General features: G+C 39.0%; 1 protein-coding gene across 9 annotated transcripts in view; it reads left to right on the top strand.

Moving 5' to 3' along the window:
- camta1a (calmodulin binding transcription activator 1a) overlaps positions 1-24,842 on the top strand; it is a 300,932-nt gene that overhangs the window by 221,035 nt on the left and 55,055 nt on the right. For 8 of the 9 annotated variants that reach the window (XM_043225261.1, XM_043225258.1, XM_043225257.1 and 5 more), the window contains one exon: positions 14,436-14,507. The exons of the other annotated variant lie outside the window; for it this stretch is intronic. In XM_043225261.1, coding sequence (XP_043081196.1) covers positions 14,436-14,507 — 72 coding nt within the window. The remainder of the gene's footprint in view (positions 1-14,435; positions 14,508-24,842) is intronic. 9 annotated transcript variants of the gene reach the window in all.

Below are 24,842 nucleotides of genomic sequence, written 5' to 3'. Positions count from 1 at the left end.
AATGTAAACAACAATCTAGGGCCACTGGCAATCTTTGCGTCTAAATTGGTTGAGATCTGGTCTCAAAAGAGAAATGCTTAGGAAGCAGAATTTCTTTCTGATGTCCTTGATGTCATTACAACACGTTCTTTTGATTTGCAGGAGTTTCTCACATAAATTTTGACCGTAGCTGTGAAACTCCCTCTTGTGGTCAGGAAGAGACACAGACTCATTAATTTCCAAAGCAAGTTGCACCAGCCTTCCTTTTCATTGGGTATGAGTGTTTTTCTTTTTCTTTTAGTATTTGTTTTGCTTTGACTTTTAGCAGACCATAAGCCATTGGTGGGGGGGGCAGCTATTGGTGGGGGGCCATCATTGTTTTGACAGATTTAGTTACAGAAGCACCGAGATCAATTATTCAGCAGAGCCATGCATGGTTGCAGGATTAATGGTGCGTGTGGCGTATAAATCAAGCAGCAGTCTTGAACCACTTCAGGAGAGAGGAAACAGGAATGACGCTTGTGGAAAAGGCATTAGCGTTCTCATTCATTCTCTGAGTGAGCATTCCTAACCTTGAAACGGGACAGTTAGCGTGCTACCAGTCGCAAATAAAGCCAGCCATTTTCAGACGAAGCAAAGCTCTGATAACTAACACCTGCACTCTGTCACATTAGATCATCTGGAGTGCGTGAAGTGCACTGAAGGACGGAGGCGTCATATCACTCATGAGCAAGGATAAAGCGGGGCGGCCCATATCTGTAATTGGGGAAAGTAAACTGTTGAGGGGATTGAGCTCCAGAGATACTGAATGTCACATAACTCACACCCTCCACTCCACCTCTTCTCTATACCTCTGCTTCCTGTCTCTCTAACGCCCTCTTTCAATCACCCAACTTTGCTACTGTCTTTTTTTCATCTTTTATTGATGTCTGAATGTCTGTGAATTTCAGTTGTCACTATGCTGATCGATGGAATACAAAAAAAACACACAGTTCACAGCACACGAAACTGTAGCTTCTGTGAAATTGGCATTTATTTAAAGCCTCGAAGAATCCATTTAAAGCTGCATGATTATAAGGTTAGCAAAATATATTTTTATTATTATTTTTTGTTGTTGTTGTGTTACATCCAGTGTCTTGTCCATGGGCCTGACTAAATCTGGAGGTTCTTCTATTTGTTATGATGTGTTCTTTTCAATTATTAAAAATATATATTTTCAAATATAATATTTTATGGTTTTCTTAACCATGGGCCTTATTTCATTTAGGATCTTATTTTTATTTATTTTTATTTCCATATTATTTTAAATGTGTGTTTTATACATATTACTTTCGCAGTCACTCAAGGAAGTCAGGCAGTCAGGCAGACTGAAGGAGATTCAAGGTAATTTATTAACAACAACTTAATCGAACCCCAAACGGGGTGAAACTCAACGGAAGATTTCAAACTGCATTTTGTTTCTTCCAAACTACCAACGCTATGGACAGTTATACATTACGCAGTTATAGGTGATTAGTAACCATTTTATCATTATTATATAATTTTATCTTAGAGAAGGTTGCAGGCCAGGCAGGAGTATGTTATGAGAAGAGGGTCACCATGATAGTGAGGGGAGTGAGAAAGAGAGGCAGGCTGTAAATTTAAGAGGACAGAGGGGGCTGCTGCCCAGGGCAGATAAACACAGGTTCCAGCCACCAGTCTCTGTAAGAGAGAGAACAGGCTCTGGTCCAGAACAGATGCACCACCAAGCCAGCTTACAAAACATCTCATAATAAGTCAGCCAGACATGGGCCTCAGAAATGAAGTGTCACTTCTCATTCTCCTTGCCTTCTATCTTACACTCGCTCCTTTCGTTTTTGTCTCTCCTATGTCTCCCTCTCTCTTTCTCATAACACAGAATCTGTCTCCTTGTATCTAGGCTCAAGTGTCCGTGTGTGTGTGTCTTCAACAAAAGATCACAAACTCCTCAAGTCTGTTTGGTTTTCTTTTATGTGAATAAAAAGTGAAATTCAGTCTGTAGAATACTAACCACTGTGTTTTATATTTCCGCCCCATTAAGTTCTATAGTAAGTGACCATTTTAGCGTAGCTAAAAAAAGAGAAAGAGAGAACATTAATTTTCCTAACCCTGATTCCAATAATTTAGCATTTATTAAATACATTAATTAAATGTATTTATTTATTTTTATTATATATAAAAATAAAAAGTGAAAAAGTGTTGGCCCACATGTTTTTTACACTTTAAGTAAACACAACATGCAGTTTTTGAATAAAGGTTTTCATTATGAAGGGAAAACAAAATCTAAACCCACATGGCGCTGTGTGAAAAAGGTTAGGTCTTTTTTTTTTCTTTTTCATTGCAAGCATTTGCGATAACTTGCAATGAGTCTGTTACAGCACTGTGGAGATATTTTTTCCCACTCATCTTTGCAGAATTGTTGTAATTCAGCCACATTGGAGGTTTTGAGAACATGAACTGCCTTTTTAAGGTCATGCCACAGCATCTCAATAGGATTCAGGTCAGGACTTTGACAAGGCCTTTTGTTTTTCTTCAGCCATTCAGAGGTGGACTTGCTGGTGTGTTTTGGATCATTGTCCTGCTGCAGAACCCACGTTTGTTTCAGCTTGAGGTCACAAACAGATGGCCAGACATTGTCCTTCAGGATTTTTTGGTCGAAAGCAGAATTCATGTTTTCATTTATCACAGCAATTCTTCCAGGTCCTGAATCAGCAAAACCAGACCATCACACTACCACCACCATATTTTACTGCTGGTATGATGTTCTTTTTCTGAAATGCTATGTTACTTTTAAGCCAGATGTAATGGGACACACAACTTTCAAAAAGTATTTCCCAAAAGTCTTGGGGATCAATAAGATGTTTTCTGGCAAAACTGAGACTTTATGTTCTATTTGCTCAGCAGCATTTTTCATCTCTGCCATGTTGGCCATTTTTGCCCAGTCTCTTTCTTATGGTGGAGTTATGAACACTGACGTTAACTGAGGCAAGTGAGGCCTGCAGTTCTTTGGATGTTGTGGTGTCTGTTGTGACCTCTTGGATGAGTTAATGCTACACTCTTGGGGTAATTTTGGTCGGCTGGCTACTCCTGGGAAGGTAGAAAGGAAGCTCTCTTTAAATTGGACTTACTGTCATTATTTACAATATCTCAATTTTATTTAAATATATAAATTCTCTTAACATTAAAGATTTTGTCACCAAACTATTATATTTTGTAGACCTGTACTCTGCAGCTTGTGCACCACAGTTTGTGAATAATTGCACAGATTCTTATTTGGATTGAGATCAGGGCCATTCACCTTTTTGTTCTTGAGCTGCTTCAGTGTTAATTTGGCTTGTGTTTTGGGAGTAAATTTGGACATGTTGCTCGGGTTAGTAAGGCCTGTATCTATGCTGCTAGTTAATGTCGGACTGATCACTCTGTCTGTCACTCTGTGATAATATCAAGCTGTCCCAAACTGTTCCAAGCCATCTGGATGCTGACTTTCCACCATGCTCCAAAATATAGCAGCTCCTCTCTGGACCACTAGAGCTCAAATGTGATATATTTAGCAAGAAAAAAACATACTTAGTCAAACTTTACAAAATGCACATATGAGATTAATTTGTATATTATGAGATGAATATGCATATGAATAGTATTTTTTATACATTTTTAGAGAATCAAAAATATAATTGTAAAATTTTATATAAATCATTTATATTAATCAAAAGTAAGCAACAATATGGCCCCTTTTATTTTTGCCTATAGCTATTAACATAACAAATTTAAAATCACAAAGTATGTAGACTAGTGTTTACTATTTTGGTATTTGTATAAAGGAGCGTACTTTCAGTTCCAGAGCAGGAAATGCGATTTGGTCTGTACTGACCTCTCCTGACCCTCTGCCTCAACCTCCCCATCCCGTCACCCCTCCGACGCCTCCAGCCTGCGTTTGCGCAAGGAAGATTAAGCTGCTCTGACGAAGCCGTGTTTACAAATATGCAGGCAGAGGAACAGGGCAAGCGACGCTGAGGAGGAATAGAATACAAATTGCTTTTTTTATCTCTCTCAGGGCCTGGGCTTGAGAAAATGCGTTTGCGATTGGTGTTCCTCTGCCTGTGAAGGATAAAGCCTCTGCTCTGTGTTTGGGTGCTGGTTAGCATTCATGCTCTCTCTCTCTCTCTCTCTCTCTCTCTCTCTCTCTCTCTCTCTCTCTCTTTCTCTTTACGTCCTGTTCTCCTTCTCCCCTCCTTTTCTCCTCCTTCATCCCAGGGTCTGATTTTCTGGCTGTTTCACTGGTAATCAAGTAGTCTCTCCGCTCTCCTCTGATGTCTTGCTGACTCTGTCTCTCTCTCTTCTCTCTTTTTTGAAGAGACTCTTTATGATTAACAGTCTCTGTGAGCGGCTGTCTGCTTGTGCGAGAGCCGGCAGAAATGAAGAGAGCATATACATCAAGCTGGGAGATCTATAACTGTGTGCTAATCACTGCTAACACAATTAGGCAGAGCTACAGATTCTCCCTGCATTATACAGTCACACTCCAAAGTTCCATTTGTGTGTTTCACATACCCTGGAAATAATTTGCATTTGTAAAAACCTAAAGAGATTGTCCACCAAAAATGAAAATTCTGTCATCATGTATTTACCCATACGTCATTCCAAACCTGTGTAGCAAATCAGCTCATTAAGGAAAATGTATATAAATAATTACAATTATTTATATCAGCTACCAGATGTATCTGTAGCAGAATTACATCAACTAATCCGTTTGTTCAGCGAACATTCATTAAAAGTTCATGTAAATTCTAAGAAAGGATATTTCTGTGGCCACAGAAAATGCCCTCTTATAGTATTAATGCAATAGATCATGTAGCCAGAGTGAAAATCGTAAAGGAACATTAATTTGCAAGGCACAAAAGTTTTGTTAACTAAACACTAACTCACATAACTAAACACACAAGCATAAATACACTCATACATGGGCAAAAAATTCAAAGGATACTTTATGGATAAATCGTTAGGAAAACATAGAGTGAAGCTATGAAAAAGAGTCAGTTATCCATCTATAAACCATCAGCATCATTTATTATGAGATCTATAACCAATCCTAATCCTGTACGATACTTGCATTGCCTCATTGGTGAAGGTCCAGATGCATTCCCAGATGAAAGTCTTGAAGGTTTCAAGGTTTGGACTTGCAATCACGTTCTTCTTGGTTTGAAGAGTGATAAATTCCAATTATGTCCTGACTCTGATTATTGGGAGTTTATTTCTAGGTAGAAGGTGAAAAGAACTAATAGAGAGATCTGCTGATCTTTGGTTAAATGTAAAGTCAAGGCCGCAAGGCCTGGCGCAAAAATGTAAGGGTTGCCTTACATCTTCTTAGTGTCTCAAAGAACCACAAACCGCTCTGGTACTTGGTAACCAGAAAACAAGAAGGTGATGAGAGACAAGTCTCCAGATAAAAAGCTAGGCAGGTCATTACAGCGAGGCCTTTTTAAACCCTATGGAGGTCACATTTCTTGAAGGTCTAAGAGCCAATAGTATCTTGAACTTTGGAGAAATAGTTTTATGTCTTGTTGTCTCTAAGCATGGTGCATTTGCATATGCAGTGGATTTAAGGTTGATATACAAGTTAGTAAAGTTTCTTAGAACACTAATATGTTGCATACGTATCAACATATAATATACACTCTTAGTTCGATCACGTGAAAATGAATTGATCGAGACCAATCATGGCATAAGTGAGGTAGTGATCTATCAACTATTAACTAATGACCTGAAGGATATGTTTGTTCATTGAAAGAAAGGTTTCCCTGTAAATTATTAAGAGTAAAGTCCATTGTTGAGGACATTATGTACCTTTCCAGAAGGAAAATGGAGTCAGAGTTCTCTGTCCACATATCTTTGAGCAATAAACTATTAGACATTTCAGAAAGTATATTCTTTGATGTTCTTCAAAAGAAAGTAAATTCATTTCTGGTTGAAAGTTTAATTTAAATACGGGTTGATATAAGCCCATATCACATTCTTTTAATAGATTCCTCTTGGTTGCTATTTTCTGAATCTATATGTTAACTTTCTAATTATGTATTTTCTTGACTTTATCTTTACAGTTTTCTAAGTTTTGTTCTTGTTTATATACAGTAAAAGCTCAAAATTAGCTATTATTTATTTATGTTTGAAAATATACTTATAAAATATATGTGTTACTAGCTTGTGTAACATCACTGTAACCAATCGTATATTTTCAGACACATTCAACATTTTCCAACATTTTCAAATCTGCCACTTTGTATTTGGCACAAATAACAACTTGTATCATATCTGATACTGTTGGAATATAGCATAAAAGTCATTTGATCCTCTTTTATGCCCCTTTTATTGTTTTTCTTTTTTATTCCCAATCACTTTTACTGTATAGAAGAAAAACAGCCAGAAATACATTTCCTTTAGTATTCTAAAGAATGAGGAAAGTCATATGGATGCGGGTGAACTATTCCTTTAAGTTTCTTATAGCGTGGGTTAAACGGTTTAACCCACTTTCCATATTTTGACACAGTCGACTCATTGTGTTTGTCTGCTCAGCGTTTGTTGTGAGCATTTGAAGCTGTTCAAAAAGCATGAGAACCGTTTCCCCAGGGAGCAAAGCTTTGTGCATAAATATTTAGCACAAATGGAAATAAAACAAAGCGCCACACGTCTCATAATGCTATTCATGCAAACCAGCCTCTGATTCACATTCAGAAGTCTAATATTAGCGCGTCATGTTTACGAATCACTTGCTCTCTCAGATCTCGAATGCTGATAGATCCAGAAACTTCAGCACGCTACAAAACATCAGCTGTTTTCAAATAACCCCTGACCTTTGACCCCCACAGGACGGACTTGTCGTCTTTTGCCTTTCTATTAGCTTCCGTAATGAAAGCCAGAATTCCATGAATAATGGGACACTATGGCTGATAGAGACACAGATTCATTATTCAGCACGCCGGTAGGGTTTGGGATCAGGGATCAGGAGGAGGTAGAGGAGAGAATGGGATCTCAGACAGGGTGAGGGTGTGAATGGAGAATGAGGAGAGACAATTCCCCCATACTTCAAAGTTTTTTTTCAGTGGGTTGAAGGGGAATTATCTCTCTATACCCGTGATATTTTTGACAAGGAACGGCATGCCGAAGCCTTTTTCTCTTTATATTTAAGAGATAAACTCGCTTCAAAGCTTTCATGAAAGTTTCTGTAATTGTTATATTAGACACCAACAATCCCTCCCTTCAGGCAGCTAATCTCTCGTTTAAACTTTCTATCCTTTTGACTCCAGCATGTAAGAGCCTCTCCTCAATTTGGCCTCACTGTTTGAGAGTCATCTACTATCCTTCTTAGACACAAATAACCGAGCTCTGCGGAGTCCCAGAGGCCCGCGTTCTTTGTGTTAGCAGCTCATGCATCACCAGCCCTCTCTGACAGAGAGAAATATGCCATTTATTTTTGTTTCACCCTGATAGAGGAAGACACAGAGCAGAAGAACAGGGGGTGGAACTGCCTGTTGCACAGGGTTCTACGTGAATCATGTTTCTGTCCGCAGAACTCTGGCCAGGCTTCAGGCCCGAAGTCACTTTGTCAGACAGCAGGACTTAATGGGCTATTACAGTGCCCTTACATTGTGACACGGAGAGACTCTTAGTAATGATGGCTCTATACGCTCTGAGCCTGCTCAGCCTGAGGGCTGATTGGGGTTCGGATGTGTAAAAGCACTTTTAAACAGCGTATGTTCGTCTTGTCTAGATAACGCCTTCGCCTTCTGTCTGCTAATGATGTAATAGATCAGCAATCAACAGTCAATCTTTCTTTCTACCTGTTTTGCAGACAAGTGGGTAAGTAGTTAGTCACCTTGGATTAACCTGGAGTAAAGTATCTAACTCGTAGACACAGTGGTGGTATAGTTCATGGATCAACTTTGCGGTTTAGATCCCTCAACCTTGCATTGAATGAAATGTATAAAATGAATCGAGCACCATCATCTGCTGATTTTAAATATCTCTTTCTTTTCAACCAGGTTTTGTTGTCTTTGGTTCTTGTGGGACGCCTGTCAAATTTGTCATGAAATTAAATCAGAACTGCGAGTTTCAAAGGTTTTATTGAATAAATGTAATGTTTTGTTTTGTTTTTGAACATTCCCACGATATATATTATGCAATATAGCTATTTTGTGTTCCCCAGGAAAAAAATGAAACAAGTTTGAAAAATCAAGAGGGTGTGCAAATGAGCACAATATTGTAATTCTGTGAATTTAATTTTCATTTTAAACCCCTAACCACACTGCATATACACACATACTTCAGTGGGTCACCCCTGTCCTTGATGAGTCGAGAGCACTGGGTTGTTTAGTATTCCATAGATGCTCGTCATATGTGAGAGTATTCCAGGGTTTTAGTGTGTAGAGGAGCAGAGGAGCATGAGGCCTTTGCCACCCCACCATCCCATTACCTCAGCCTGCTCCGGCAGGGCTTTAACCTTGGCAGGCAGGCTGGAGGAGAGAGGGTAATTCTAACCTTAAAAACCTGCTGATTAAAGCTAGTTTTGTGGAATTCGATTCCACTTAATGCCTTTGGCCCTGAGCCCAGAGGCCTGGCATTAACATCAACAGACACTGTGTCTTCTGCCTGAGAGACGTGCACACACACACACACACGCACATTTGTTGTACTGTCACAGACATGAGTGTGGGTAGTGCGCACACTATTCCTCCTCCTTATCTCTCTTTCTCTCTCTCTCACCACATGCAATGATATTGGACAGCCGTAGTTGTACAATATTTCCTCTGTGTTATTGTTGTGTTTGTGATATTGATGTATGGCTCTGTTTACTTGTCCAGCTCAAGTAATTAATTCCCCCTCTTTCAGGGTCTGTGTATAAACTGTTTTTGTTTATTTACAATGTGCAAGGTATTTTTAGAAACCAAATTACCATAAGGCATTCTTTTTTGTGCAAGCGGTATTGTTCGGTGACGATCGCAGTCTCCTTAGCTTCATTTTGTTTTATACAGCTGAAGTTTGAGATGCCGCAGCAGAGGTGGCTAAACTCAATAAGACGATTCTGTTTGCTAGAGGTGATACTGCTAATGTGGTATGATGCTAGCAGGACTGTGCTTGATGCAAAATTGAATTGAGAATTCTTTCATTTAAATTCGGTTCAGTCTGAAAATCTAAATTGTTCACAATTTTGTTCACATTTACTCATCTTCATGTTCAACCAAAGCACCATGACATATTTTCTTTTGTGTAAGACAAAAGGAGATATTGTGCAAATAGCATTGGTGATCAATGACTTCAATTTCTCAGGATGTCTTCCAGTGACAAAAAAGTAGAGTTTCATTTGAATGATAGCTTGACAAAAAAGTGTGTAAAATATGCAGTAAAAAAATTTTTAGGGGCATGACTTTATAATTTATATATAACTCTTTATACTTGATGAAAATGTACTTTCCATAGAGCCCAATTTGGGACGTGGCCTTACATGTGCAATGTATTTTGTTAATGAATATGAAGATAAGTAACTTGCTGGACAGGAGACATAGTTGTGTCTTTGCCTCAGGCTCAATTCACAGCCCTTAGGCAGGTCTACTTATATATGCCTGATTGATAATACAAAGCTTGATCTGCTTAATGAAACAGCGACTCTGTAGTAGATCTGCTGGCACAAGATTTCATAACTAGGACATACTTATAAGGGTTTGCATGTCATGTACGCACAAATACGTAGTTATCTAGATCCGTTCAGTATTGCTAAAAGAAGAGTAAGGCATGACAAATGTACATGTTCAAGTGATTGGTAATAGATTTGTCTTGATTATCTACAAGGTCTCGGCTCACTATATCACTCTATGAGGTAATTCATCAAGTTGTCGCCAATGCGCTCTCAAATTGTATGATTGAGTATTCCCAACTGGATTCACTGTCTGATAAATTATTCCTTGTGTAGCGAGTGCTAAGACAAAACTCTATCAAGGTTAGCGTGGGATTCGGTATAGCTGCTATACCAGACTAGACAAACACTCTGCAGTGTCTGCTTTCCCTCAGAGGCTTATGGGCCTCAATCAGGGTAGCCATGATATTTAATTTGACACAAATGAAAATGAGACTGAGGTATAGAATGTGATTCTGCTTAATAAGGGAAGACACTGCAGGCATATAAAGAGATTTCCGACATCAACATTGTAAAAAACAGTTTTTTCTAATTGTCACATTTCAGTTCTGGGAATGTTTTAAATATAGTGGCTCAATTTCATTGGCTCAACCTTTCAGAAGACTTATTACACAAAACAAGTGTCTTAATGTAATTTGATTAGTATTGTTTTAAAGAAAGTATTGCGATTTCTGTTAGTTAAAGTATTTACTATATTCTTTTGTATTGTCTTCTTGGATTGTACTATTGAATACTGTTCAGTGTATTAAATGGACTGTATGTCTTTTCTTCGCAGACTCATTTTCATTCGCATCATTTTAAACAGTCTACCATGATGAGTTTCATTGAGAGCATCCAGTATCACAACCACACACATCATCACATCATAAAACAGCAAATTGGCACCATACTTAAGATGCCATGGTCTGATTAAGAGTGCCTTCACACATCATTATGGCCTAATGAGAGAGTCTCACATCTTCGGCAGGTTGGACACCTTACCTTCATTGCCTGCCGAGCTGCCTTGATTGATGGCTCGGCGTAACACCTGCTATGATGACATGCAAAATTAGTTTGTCCTAATCACAGCTCCAGTTTCTGACCACGTAACATCTTACAAAACTGTTCATCCCCTCTGTTTGACCATTACTGACACCATGGGCACATGGTCATTCTGGTCATTCATAAAAATGGCAAGTACTAAAAGAATGCAGTTTATGCAGTCTGCTTGGAAACAAAGTCATTTTAAGAAAGTTCCAGTTTTATAATGTGGTTTTAAAAAGTCTAGTCTGAGAAATTTAGTTGCACATAAACTAGATGTCTTTGAGCAGAACCATATATTTTGCTTAGTATTTTAAGTAATTATTACTTTTGGACAGAGAGGAATTCTGATCAGGATGTTTATACACATTTTTCGCTGTGGTCAATCCATCTCAAGCGGACCAGTGAAGACTGCTGAGAAACTGACATGGACTGACCCCACAATTTTTTAACCCAAATGGCCCATTTCACAACAAAATCTCATCTATGGTCTGTTTTATATGTGTGTTGAGAACAATTTGTAATTTGTAGTCTTGCTGTTGCTTCAAATGATGAGTAAGTTTGAGATTGAGAAATGGAGAGAAGTCCTGCATGATTGTGGGAATATAATTATGCCTTAATTGCTTGCCATTTGATGTGCTGTCATTTGTCACAGCCCACAGACAGCAAATAATGGCTTCTGTCATTGTCAGTTTGTCACATTGCCACGAAGCCTTGAGAGAGAATCAGCAAAGAGCTGAATGATATTTGTCCTGAATCACTGATAAGCTAGTCTGCGTTAAAGGTTCATGGTTTTCTCATTTGCTTTGTTGTGTGTATACCAAATGTCTTGGGAAGATGCAAACTGGTCAACCTACCTATTTCTAGTTTCTTAATGTGTGAATGCCTTTTTTAATTTACATGTATGCTCTGTTCAGAAGACCAATAAATAGAGGCTGCCTGGGGCTGATATATTTGCTCTCTAATCCACACAATGGAAAGAAAAAAATAAATAAATTTTATATATATATATATATATATATTATTTATTTTTGCTTCTAGAGTCACATCATTAGCTTTGCATCATGCTGAATCACAGCAAAATCAATTCAAGAGTCAAGTCTTATTGTAATTACATGGCACAAAAGGTTGCTGCCAATCTAAATCACTCCAAATCATTTAGATTTGAGGTTCAGTCACTGTCAAAAAGCAGCTGCCTTTGTAGGCAACAGACAGAACTCTAGATTTTGTAACAAAGCTATATTGTTGTGTTGGTGTGTAAGCTCTGACAGTATGTGTGTAGCCGATGGACGGTTTACATTGATTCCCGTATCAGCTTCGACAGGTGCTACAGTCTGACACGGCCCAGGCGTCTTGTTTATGCCTGCTGAACACTTTGTGTATTTCTTAAACTGAGTAAACAGAAGCTGCCTGAGGCTAATTTATTCACTCCCCAGTCCGCATGGTGGGATGAACAGTAAGGAACCGCACACACCTGTCAATGCTGCGGAACAGACGCTCGCAGCGCTCGGCCTGGTACATACAGCAGACATCCACATACAGACATTATCTGTCAGATAAAGATGGAGAAATGCGTTCTTGTACGTTTGGATCCAGAGCTGGATGGGAGCACCAGATAGAAAAGCAGTGCCGTTTGGTGGACTTTTGAAATGCTTCCCTTGCCTGCTCTGAGAAACCACCATTGGTAGAAAGCTTTGTAGATATCTCCTCTGTCTGCACCTCTCAGATTAGCATAGGAGTAAGATGGAACAGGTGAGACACTCTGGACCTCAATGCTCTGCTGACTATAGTGTTTGTTTGCTCATGAGTGTCTGAGTGCATTGACACGGTCAGGGAATCTGTGTTAGCACAAAAACACACAGGCTTGTTTGTTTTATGCTTCTGCTGGTGATAGAAAGAAAGACAAAGACAGACTTTGGCTGAATGTTCTGAATGGATTGCAGTTTTAATACTACGTTGATGCTGTGCAGTGCACTGTTTATAAAGCATTTGTACCTGCTACAGTACATGACTGTCACATGACCTCACTTAATTGCATTTTTAATTTAGCAATTTGTATACCGTTATTATCACAAAATAAAAATTTAAGTTTTTTTTAATTATTTTGTTGGGGGGAAAATATATGCACTATGTAAAAAAGTTTGTATCAATAAGCTGTCACTCATGATTATTTAATCACAAAAACACAGTAAAACAGGAATGTAAATGTTAGTTCAACATAAAATAGCTGTTTTATATTATGATATTATATATTTTAGAATGTAATATATTCCAATGGCAAAGCTGAATTGTGATCAGCCATTACACCCGATTTCACAGAATCATTCTAATATGCTGATTTGTTGCTCATTTCTTATTTTTATCAGTGTTGAAACTGGTGTTTTCCTGATCATAATCTTCTTGACCCACCACTTTTGAATGCTAATGTGTCTTAACTTGGCAATCTGATCAAATAAGTCATTAAAAAGATGTAAAATTGTGGCTGATATAAATCTCTTTATAGTTCATTCATCAATCATCATACAAGACATGGAAGTTTAATTGGTAGCTTTGCATTTTGAGATACACTGTTCCACACAGTATTCTCTGTGTGTACTGCTCTTGTGAGGGGATTATATGCATATAGAAAATTGGTACACTGTAAACAGTATGCACTGTGTAATAGACATCCATATTATTGGTTAGTATGGACCCATGGCATGTTGTATATCATTTTTGTATATCGTCTTATGCTTAATCAAAAGCAGTGATACTATGTTAAAAAATGGTTTTGTAAAAACAATCCTACTGACCAGATGAGAGTGACTTTCTCCTGCAGAGATTTGTTTTCTCTCAAGGTTTTATCCTCCTCCTATCTATACCATGTTAGGAACTGTCAAGGCTCTGATCTTTTGTAGAGCTCTTCTGAAACGCTTTTGTGAAGAGTTCTACAGAAATACCTGTACCTTGAATTGAACTACACAGTAGCTTTCATTTGCACACTTTGTGATTTTAACTTTGGTTTAGTCTTGCAGAGCCAACAATGAACACATTCCTAATCGTATTCCACATTAGCTTGTCATTGCAGTATAGCGGTGCCCTTAAACTCCCTTAGAACTTCAAAAAAATCCATTATTTCATAGTGCATGGTGTGTGTGTATCTGCAGGCATGTGTGTACACGTGTGCATACATCCATGCAAGTGTGTGTGTGTGAATGCACCAAGACTGCTTTGTTTTCCAATTCTCCGCAGGTAAATAAATATTCCCTCTGTGCATGGTAGAGGAGCCGTAACCATAGAAATGGATATTTGATTTATTCCAGAAAGAGCCAAGCTCTTTGGCTTGAGTGCTTGCAAACAATATGTTTGGGTGGAAAGCCGGCAACCAAGAAACAGCACAGCATCACAGATGTCTTCTCAAAATCACATGACTCATTTTAGCCCTGGCAGACCTCTGAGTGTCCTGTCCGTTTCCTGCCCACATGGACAATTGTTGTTCCTCAACCAGTATGGGTCGTTAATGTTCATTTCTTACTCTTTTGTACAAATGAAATTATAAATATATAAAAATATTTTTTCTAGGTTTTTTATTGTTGTATTTAGAGGAGACCCGTTGAAGTGTCTGCTGAAGTAAAACATTTTTTTATTGAAGTCTAACACTGTCATAGAGACATACCCTCATACACCCTACCATAAGCTTAGCCATTGTGTTCTCTACTAACCATGTGTTTCTGTGTGTGTGTTTTTTCCCCAGTGTCTGTACGGCTGTTACGTCCACTCCTCCATCATCCCCACTTTCCACCGCAGGTGCTACTGGCTTTTACAGGTAAGACTGCCAGAGACTTGGACACCTATTGGGAACTCAGTTACCTATTGTTATTTTTGTGAAGACCATCACATATTTTCTTCTTCCCCTTTTCGGTTGAAGCTAAGCAGCACACCTTCAAGTGTAATTCTGCTGTAATGGAGACAGGCAGGGAGATTAAACGTAACCCCTCAGCCCGCTGGAGCCTGAGCTCACCGACTGATCAAAGCTAACCTCAAAACTAGAGCCGAGCACAGGGAGAGGTCCAGGAAGGAATCGCATGCAGATGAAGCCTTTAAAAGAGCACAGAAGATATATATTAATGCTTTTAGGGCATATACTAGAGATGGACTCTACAGTTGCACGACATTTTATCAATCTAAAATATTCAGATTCAGTAATCTGTATTAGTATCTCATTTTTAATTAAAAAGTAAGCACAAACAATATGGGTTGAATCGCAAACCAAAGATCTCAAACCCCAAACTTAAACAATTTGACTAATGTTAAAAAACACAGTTTTCTAGGGGTCACTCTTTTAACTTCAACATTAGTAACAGCAGCATCAGGCTTTGAAAAGGCGAAAGTAAAAGCTTGTAAAGCAACATTTCCATTTTCTTAGAAATATTCTCAGACTGTCTCTGTGTTTTCTCAGTATTCTCGGAGCTGACTCATGTTCTGCTTCACTGCTGCTTCAGGTGCTCAGTTTCTGTGTCCAGGATAGAGCAGGTTGTTCCAGCATGACTTTGTCTTACACATATGGTATCAGTCTCCGGGGCTTGGCAGAACCCTCACTATGTCCCAGTAGTCTCAGCTTCAGACGGACCGCCCAGTGTCCACTCACTGCTTGATACATAATTGTATAAAAATCTCATTGGTTTATCCAGGTTTGTCATCAGAATAGATATTTAGTTTTGCTTGAGTTTTCCTACGAGCAGAACTGTACTGTATGTCCACTGCACATCCATTTTTCCAAGTTGCATGACTGTTCAAAAGTTTGGAGTCAGCCTTAATTTTATTACTTTTATTCAGCAAGGCCACATTAAATTGATCAAAAGTCTCTGTAAAGGCAAGTAAAAAAAATCTATTTCAAATAAATGTTGCTCTTTTGAACCGTCTGTTTAAAAAAAGACATTTTTGAACAGCAGTTGATAGTTTCTTAATAATAAAGTTCCTTGAGCACCAAATCAGCATGTTCGAAATATTTCTGAAGGATCTTGTGACACTGAATACTGAAGTAATGGCTGCTAAAAGAATTCAGCTTTGCCATCACAGGAATAAATCACGTTTTAAAATAAATTCAAATAGAAAAGTTTCACAATATTACTTTTTTAACAAATAAATGCATTCTTGGTGAGCATATAGGTAATTAACATTTTAAAAAATCTTACCAACCCCAAACTTTTGAGCATAAAGTATAAGTGCAAATATGAGACAAACTCACTGCGATCATTATACATGTGAGTGGGCTTCTATTCTGGCACCTAAGCCAGATTAAGATGCTAATGTGGAGCAGACCTTTTGTTTTTTGTTTTGGTTAAAATTCTGTCTATGCAACAATTTTGTCCCGGAGTGCAGATTCACAAAGGTTGCATGGCTGCTAAGAATGCACATAACCCAATCCAAGCACAGTCAAGCCTCAAACGATGACACAAAACTACATTTTCAGGGAATGTGATCACAGAGAGAGAGCGAAAGAAGAGGGAAGCGTACAGAGAGCAAAGAGACTGCAAGTGTGGCTGTCTTTTTATCCGGTCCAGATCTTCTTTATTGAGAAAAGTCTCAGTAATAAGACAGGGGAGGAGAGGAGGTAATGAGAAAAGAAGCCTATGAGGAATCTCGGCACTCCTTCCCTCTAAAACACTTTTCCCTTAGATAGCGCCTCATTCTTCCAGGCATGTCTCGGTGGTATTGCGGAGCTCTGCTCTTCTCGCTCTGCATAACGGCAGAGATCTGCTGAGGGGACGTATTATCGCCATTTACCCAGAATGCTTTGCACCTCGTTGGCCCTTCTGAAAAGTTCTCACTCACGTAGAATAGACTGTCTGGGAGAGGGAATGACTGTTTAGAGATTCGAGGTGTTAAGGGCATATTATCTCTCTCTCTCACACACACACACACACACACACACACATACACACTCCCTCTGTGACTGTCCTGGTCCCACACTTGATTGATTTAATCACTCCACGTCTCATTCTCTTGTTTAGTGCTAATCGAATGTAATTCCTCAGCTCTCCTTCTTCATCTAATCCTACATTACGGGGCTGAGGTGTGGCGGCCAGGGACGCAGACCCGGATATCATTATTATATTAATACGACTGAATGTGAGGCCACACTTCATTTGTCTTCCAGGCTGGCAGATCTTTAGAAAGTGGTCAATAGCCTTTGCCGAGACCTCTTTATTGTGCAAGAGGAGAGCTCTGCTATGTTGGGGAATGAAATGACTCATAAGACAGAATATTGTCCAGATTAATCAAGAAACTGGCAGCAAACCTGCAACCGCCTCCACCCCCATGTCTCTCTCTCTCTGTTTATCTCTCTCCCCGTTTCTGTCTTCCTCCTTCCCTCCCGAGCCTTCTCCCCATGATTGATGGCAAGGTATGGCTTCCCCGTTGAGGATCCGGATGAGTTGGACCATGTATTCCAGTATACATCTCCCTGTCCCACTTCACATACATGCTCATTAAAATAAACAAGCATGCTCATATAGAAGGAGAGATGGATGCTCTCTTTTTCTCTTGACGATCTGTCTTACACACACCGCCTGTCAGGCCCACTAAATTTGGCATAGAGTGCCGGCGTGACAGGAGATGTCTGTGGTGCTGAAAACTTGTTAAACTGTGATCAGTTATTCAGGTGCTCCAAAAGAAGTGCTTGCTTTTATTTCAAAGCTTTGTGGCGTGCTTTGAAATCGCACTGTTACCTAAATCTCGACCCTTCTACGCCTACATCACGCTTTAAAGATCAATATCACATTTCCATTTTCTGACCTATCTGATAAACTGAAACTTGTCATCTTCTCTTGATTTGTTTGTGACCGCTAGGCTGGTGTAAAATAGCCCGGGGCGTGAGGCAGACTCTTCCTTTTTGTCCGGACAGGCACTGCTCTGCATTTATTTATTCATAGCCAGTTGTTTGTGTAGCCATGCCAAATGTGTGCTCGGCGCGCCCCTGACCGCACACTTCCAAGGCCCAGAGTAATGTATATTTAAAATTGCTTACGCTCCCAGACAGAGTCATTTATGAGACGGAGCTTCATTAGACTGTTTTAAAGGATGGGGACATTAATACAGCCCGTGTTTGCTTGTGTTTGTTATTGCCGGATTGTTTAGGGTGCTGAATACACAAAAGAGAAATGATGGCGTATTGATTTCAGGGCCGTGGGATTAATGTCTGTTATGAGGTGCCGATGTGGTAAGTTGAAAGTTTATGCTGTCGCATGGATCAGCGGCTGAGTATTGATTGAGAAGTCTTAGGACTCATGGCTTGCGGCTGCTGTAAGAGAACAGGTGAACAGGAGTTTGACTCTTTATGTCTGGTCGCTGGCCCCGGATGTGTGAATTATGCAGCATAGGAATATGGATGCTGGTTATGAGCTTGTGTGTTTTTTTCTTTGTAAAAAGCATCCTCATATTCCAGGTTAATTTGAGTTTACCCAAAGAATAGCAGATGGAGGAGTATTTACAAACAGTGGAATTAAAGTGTGAAGGGCAAGAGTGTGTTTTTCTTTAAAATGCACACGTACGCATGGATCTCAGTCCAGGACTGTGCATTAATATTCACACACTGTTCGTTCACACGCCCTCTTGACTCATCTAGCTTTCTGCACTGATTCGGGTCATACATGCTGCAGAAGCCCCGTACAAAATAACAAATGTTGTATACGTCCCTTCAGGATGCTGAAAGTCAACATCTGAATGCTATAAAATGTTAAACTATTTTGGATATTAGTTTGTAGGTGAATTTGTGGTTTGTCCACCTACTGCATATGGCTAGCTGCCATGTGAATAATTTGGTCAGGGTAGAGTAAATATTATTGTTATTTCTTGTCATTTCAGCTGATATTTTCTCTGCAGTTTTATCTTTTTGCTGGGAGAATAATGCCTCTAAGGTGTGTATGCTGACTGGGGTTGTTGACATATAATATATACATATTACATAAGTTAAAGTTCTCTGTTTTATATCTTAAAAATGCATTTTTTGTTGTGGATGTCATAAAGTTTTTCTGGGTTACTTCATTGTTTCTGAGCAAAATGTGCTAAACTTTTATAAAATATGTGGTATTAAAAAAAATACTAATCTTTGCAAATATTAATAATAATTAGTTTAATAATTTTGTTCGTTTTACAATGTTATTAATGCTTATTCAAAAGATTGTGACCAACTTTATATGTACACTGGTTGTTTCAAAAATTTAATCTACAATCTCTACCCAGACAATTTTTCACTTTCAATCCTTATATCAAAATCCACATATCATAATTGCTTTAAAAAAAAATTTGATTATTCATTACAAAAAAAATTATTCAAGCCAGGTAAACTGCTTGTTGCATTTGGAACGTTTCAATAAATAGATAAATAAAGCAAAAACTTCAGAAACTTTCTCATGACATGAATCAGCCTTTAAGCAGCCTCTCTGTTGCTCTTTTTTCAGGGTTTCTCTCAGTTTCTCACCATTATTTGTGTTTTGGCACAAGCTCTCAGTCTCCCGCAGAGCTGCTGTGTCAGTGCTACATAAGGCCACATCAGAGTAGAACACGTGGGACCTCCTCTATAACGATCCCCTCATCCGTAAACATCAGCGTCTCCCTCTCCCACACCTGCCTCCACCTGCTCTTCATCATAGCAGCGGTCCAATTTCCCGTCATTGTGCGTCAGCTGTCCCTGTAGCCCATGCTCTCATCTCCATCCATCTCGGCCCACAGCCGACTTGCACAGACACCCATCTTGCACACTGTGCACATGTATTGTGTAGCCCTTCTCACACGTAGCATATTAAACACATTTCTATTCATGATGCTTAACATAATTTAGCCTAGTAAGACATATTCCTAGATCAAAATCCTTCATAATCAGCCAGTTTTTAGAGTTATGTTTAAGGCCAAATTCTTGCAAACGGTGCCTGCTATGCAAGCCCAATTTCATGCGCTGTTGCATTCTGAAATAAGCTGCAAGTGTTACATAGTTATCATTGGCACAAGAGGTGCTCGTTTAGGTCAGCTTCTGACGTTGTTAGTTTATGAGTAACAGCAACAAGATGCATGTTACATATGTATTTGAGTTTATAGTCTTGAAGGGATACAAACCAAAACAATTCTGTTGTCAATTACTGACTTAATCCAAACCTTAATCCAAAGACTTTTTCGTCCATTGAACATCAAAAGATATTTGGAAAAATATTTGGTCTATGCAGTGAAAGTCAGTGTGGTCCAATGTTAAAGCAATCTCCCTTGGTTTCCATTCTATAGTGATAAACATTTGTAACAGAAATATATTTTAATCTGTGTTGTTTTGAAGAAATAAAGTCAAACAGGTAAATTTTATGTTCACATTTTGATTAAATTAATTTTTCTATAAGCATCATTTATTTTCCCTCTAGTTGTTTCAAAGCCAAAGACTTAGGTTTGTTAAAAATATCTTCATTTTTTGTTTTGAATTCCAGGTAACCAAAACTTGACATAAAAACCATATGAAGAAAAAATCATATGAAGTATTGTGCAAAAAAAGAGATCGTAAGTTTATATGGTGAACAGATTTTATTTTGGCTTTTATTAACATATAAAAGCACATAAGACATCTCGCATAAAACAGTTCGTTTGTTTTTCAAATATTAGCCAAAGTCTTTACAAAGGTTTGAAAAGACATAATGGGGGCATGAATGAGACAGAATTTTCATTTTTGGTTGAATTGTTCAAGTATAGTGTCAAGTAGGATAGAGAATGGCTGTAAATATGTGAGAGAGAGTATATAAGCAGAAGTAACATTTAGTCCTCCATCACCCACCTTTTAAACTTTTCACACTCTCTTTCCTTCACTCATCACACACTCATCTCTTCCTGACCCCATCAGTTCTTCAGTCAGGTCAGAACATCAGTCTCCCATTGAGAGAGACTTCCTTCATATTAAGGGTCACTGACCAGCGGCAGAGTGAGCGAAAATCTACTTTTCCTTCTCTCTGCCTCTGTCTATGTGTCTTGATGCAGTGGTCCACTGTGTATCTGGGGCTTTCTCTGATCTGGTCTCCTTTCCAAACTTCCTTTTAGACTGTTTTGCATACCACTTTCCCCATTATCGCTCATCTCCTCTATAGATCCTCCATGTTACTACCTCTCCCCCATACAGAAGCTGTTCATGTGGAGACCAAGCAGAGAGAGAGAGAGAGAGAGAGAGAGAGAGAGAGAAAGAGAGCCAGGATGTGAGATGGCTGCTTAATAATTCAGAGTTCTGTGAAAGGGCAGGAGTCTGCCGGTGAGCCAAACTGACATTCAGCCAGTTATTGAGCGCCGGCCGCTGGCAGCCGTGTGTGTCCAGCCGTTTCCCTCTGTGCGTCTGGGACATTAGAGCAGGAGATTGGCCTGCCTTATTGTGTTAATCCAACTCTTACCTATAGACCCAGCAGCCCGCATCACACGGCACCGATGGTGCTTCATGGGCCGCAGGTAACGCGGGCGTCTGAATGTGATCACTGCTTTTCTATTAGGACACTGTCTGGAGAGCCTGGGAGCGCTACACTCTGTTGGCTGGTTAACTCGTTTTTGTGTTGGCCGAGTTTACACCTGGTATTAACGTCAGTTTTAGACAATCTGTTTGAAACAGGATGGCACTAAATCAAGACTTAACAATAAGGATTTTTTTTTCTGCTGGGTCAGTAGTTTCGATTTTCACTTGCCCTGCCAACATTTTTACTAACAACACTTTCGATTAATGATCAATTTCTACTAGCAGTGCATTTTTATATTGATAAAATGCTGATTTTGTTTAAAAAAAAAAATTCCCATAAAGAAAAAGTATTATTATAATTATATTTATGTATAAAACAACAGTTGGTAAATTTGAGTATATAACAACCACTGATTTTTTTTGTAGTTTTTAGCTTTGCATAAATCCTTTGTAACCATTAATGTAATCTTTCACAAATTAATTTTACTAATAGAAAAAAACTATTTAGACAACATTACCTTGACATATCAGCAAAATTTGCAACAACAACCAAACATTTTAATGTGCATTCAGAAAACAGACCTATAATATTAGCGAATGTAGTTTTGTTGTGTTTTAAAAACATGATCAATAATAACAGTTGTTGTCATAAATTCCATACATTACCATAATTAGAGATTTGTTCCGTTCGCAAAAAGTGAGGAGATGCATTTTTCCTTACTATGTGTCTCAGTTGACCACTACAGATCAGATCACCCATGACATATCTAAATACCAGGTGTACACCGTGTGTCCCTCAGAAGTGGGTTGGCACAGATCAGACCTTCCCTGCTTTAGATTCATGTTTTCTAAAGCAGCCCATGCAATCAATGCCAAGGACAGGCCTTTATGATTGGGTCCAGCCTGTTGGCTTTTTTGATGCGCTGCCTCTAATTTCTGTGTGTGTGTGTGTGTGTGCGTGTGTGTGCGTGCAAGTGTCAGATGACAGCAGGCTGTGAGCAAAGGCAGATCAATAGGACACAGTTCGGCCTGTTGGCAGACGGCCGCGTTTACGAGCGTGTGCACGGCCAGCCATTCGCCGGGTGTTATTCAGGAGTGCGCTGTAACGTTGCGACACATAACTTGCGTTGCTGCAGCTAATGACCAGAACTGTCGCATTTGTCCAGCTCTGATTACACATCAGAGGCCCAATTAGCTCTGGTGAAGTCTGACATTCTGGTTTCCTCATCACTGAGAGAAATCCCAGACAGAGAAGACGGAAAGAGTGGTGAACACGGAGAGAAAGGAAAGAGAATGTTGTAAGGGTAATGTTTTCCCTCTTTTTTCGTCCCAAATTCCAGTCTATTCACTGCCACATCGATCTACAGCCATCGCACAAGCCCAGGCTCATCAACATACAAAGCAGTGCTCTGAATCCAATTTCTGTAATTGGCAATTTCATCGTGGAGATCTGTTTCATCAGTTCAGGAATTTGGCCCGTCCCGAGGGGGGGGACAGCTCCGCTTGACTGAGAGATCAGTGACCGCTCTGTTATGTGGCTATAAGAATAATAAGGAGACGTGTTTTGGCCTTATTTGACTGCAGAAGGTTCTTGTAAGGTCTGATTTTATGATGTGACTACATAAACAGCTCTGAACACAAGAATGGAGAGATGTGCACACCTCTACCACTATAGCTTCTGATTTATGCCTCTAATTTCAGCTAATTTACTCCCATATTAGTGAAAGCCTCTGTAGCTCTGCTTGTGTAATGTGAGGTATTGTGTAGGTCTAATTTTAATTTGATGGAAGGCGATATGGAAGTGTAATCTGATTGGAAAATGTTGTGTAGGCCTGATTTCATTCTTTGAGGTGATGTGTAGGTAGAATTTGAAATCTAGGTTTGGTTTTGGATGAGATTTAAATATATTTCTATTTCTTTCTTTCTTTCTTTTAACTATTTAATTTTAATATTTATGTTTTATTAAATATTGTAAAATATAATTGACATTTCTTTAAAAGGTTTTTCTAGTTCTTTTAGACTTAGTTTCTAGGGTAAAACCTTTTCTAAACAGTTGCATCTTTAATGTCATCCCCCTTTAAAAATATATACAGATGTTTTAAATTTTTCTTTCTTTTTGTCTTTCTTCATTTCTGGGAATAGGCCACTATACTTGGTAAAATGGTTTTAAAGTAAACATTTAAGTAAACTAAACCTTTTAAGTAATTTTAACATTTTATGTGTTATTAAACATTTGTAAGTATTTCTTTTGTTTTGGGGTTGTTTATATTTTCAGTAGCAAATTTTTAGACAGTTTGTAAAGTAAACCCTCTCTAAAAATTAAAGCTTCATCACCTCAAAATTACCACTACTGTTACATATTTCATTTAGTAATTTTAGGTTTGGTTAAAAAAAGATCATGAAAAAAATCGTTATCTCTTATTTGTTCATTGTAGGACCTAAACATGTTTTTATTTATTTGTCATGTGCCTCAAACGGTACCACCGTGAGGAGAGGAGTTTGCCTGGGTGGTACTTGCATTTCTGCATGTGCACGTGTGTATATAGTATATAGCTGCTATAAGGCTATAATTTCATCAGGCAGAGATCAGAGATTCAAATGAGCATTGTAAATCACACACCATTAACGAGCTGCCTTGTAAATTAGCAATGCAGGGTGTGTCAGAGCTGGAATGGGGAGGGGGTTCGCCACATGGGGACACATAAACTACCTCCACAGGGCTATTTACTGCCACCATAACCGTACTCAGAACCTGAGTCTGGCACACTGCCCTACGCCCAGAGAGCTTTGATGGCCTTTTTCACTGGTCCATCTCCATCGCTCGTTAGAAGGCCTGGGGGACCGTCTGTGCTCTTTGCACCCTCACAAATGATGGAGGATGATAAAACAGAAGGCTTTGGGCCTTTGGTGTTACTCTCCAAGACCATAACCAAGCTTGCACAGAAATTGTGCAGATTTGGAGTGGTCATCATTCACAAAGTCCTAAATATCTCGCAAGTCCTATGCTTTAATTCTGCTGTTTAAGAAATAGTACCACATTTAAATTCTTTTTTGCTGAAGTGATGATTTTATACTAAAAACAACCGAGAAAAATCATTCAGGGTATGTTTTCTATTTTTATTCTCTAACAGTTCTTTTTTGTATGTCTTCATCTCATTAATGATGATAAAGAGGAAGAGGATGTCCTTAGTCAGTCGGGAATGTTTGGGTTATGAGTCCCGCCAGCTGCCATAACATCCACAATTGTGTCAAGATAACACCTGCCGCCTCTCAGTATGCGGTGTCTGGAAAACATTGATGCTTTGCAATGTTAATTGTATTGTGGCCAAATCAATAGCATGAATGGAACAATCAAACACGTGCCAGGATTCTGTGTTGAGCTGCTGGTGGGGGAGCCGGGCCTTTAAAAGAATCTTTCCTTCACTCTTTTGTGCGTCTTTGAATCTGTCAACACCTTACTTTCTGTTGTAGTCGGGGGTATTGATCCCACAGACGACAATGGCTTCACATCTCTGTGTGTGTGTTTTAAATGTGTGTGCATTCAGCTTCCAATAACAATGAAGCTGGAAGCCCAGGTATGAAGGGACATGCTGTAGGAACTTTGTGAATAGTCAGCTTGACTCATGAATATTAATTATGTGACATTCACCCAGTATCTAGCCAGGTTTTCTGAAAGGTCTTAAAATTGTTTTA

This window comes from Puntigrus tetrazona, chromosome 23 (assembly GCF_018831695.1).
Source record: "Puntigrus tetrazona isolate hp1 chromosome 23, ASM1883169v1, whole genome shotgun sequence".
NCBI lineage: Eukaryota > Metazoa > Chordata > Actinopteri > Cypriniformes > Cyprinidae > Puntigrus > Puntigrus tetrazona.
Note: the sequence above shows the minus strand (reverse complement) of the source record. Positions and strands in the feature narration are given on the sequence as shown.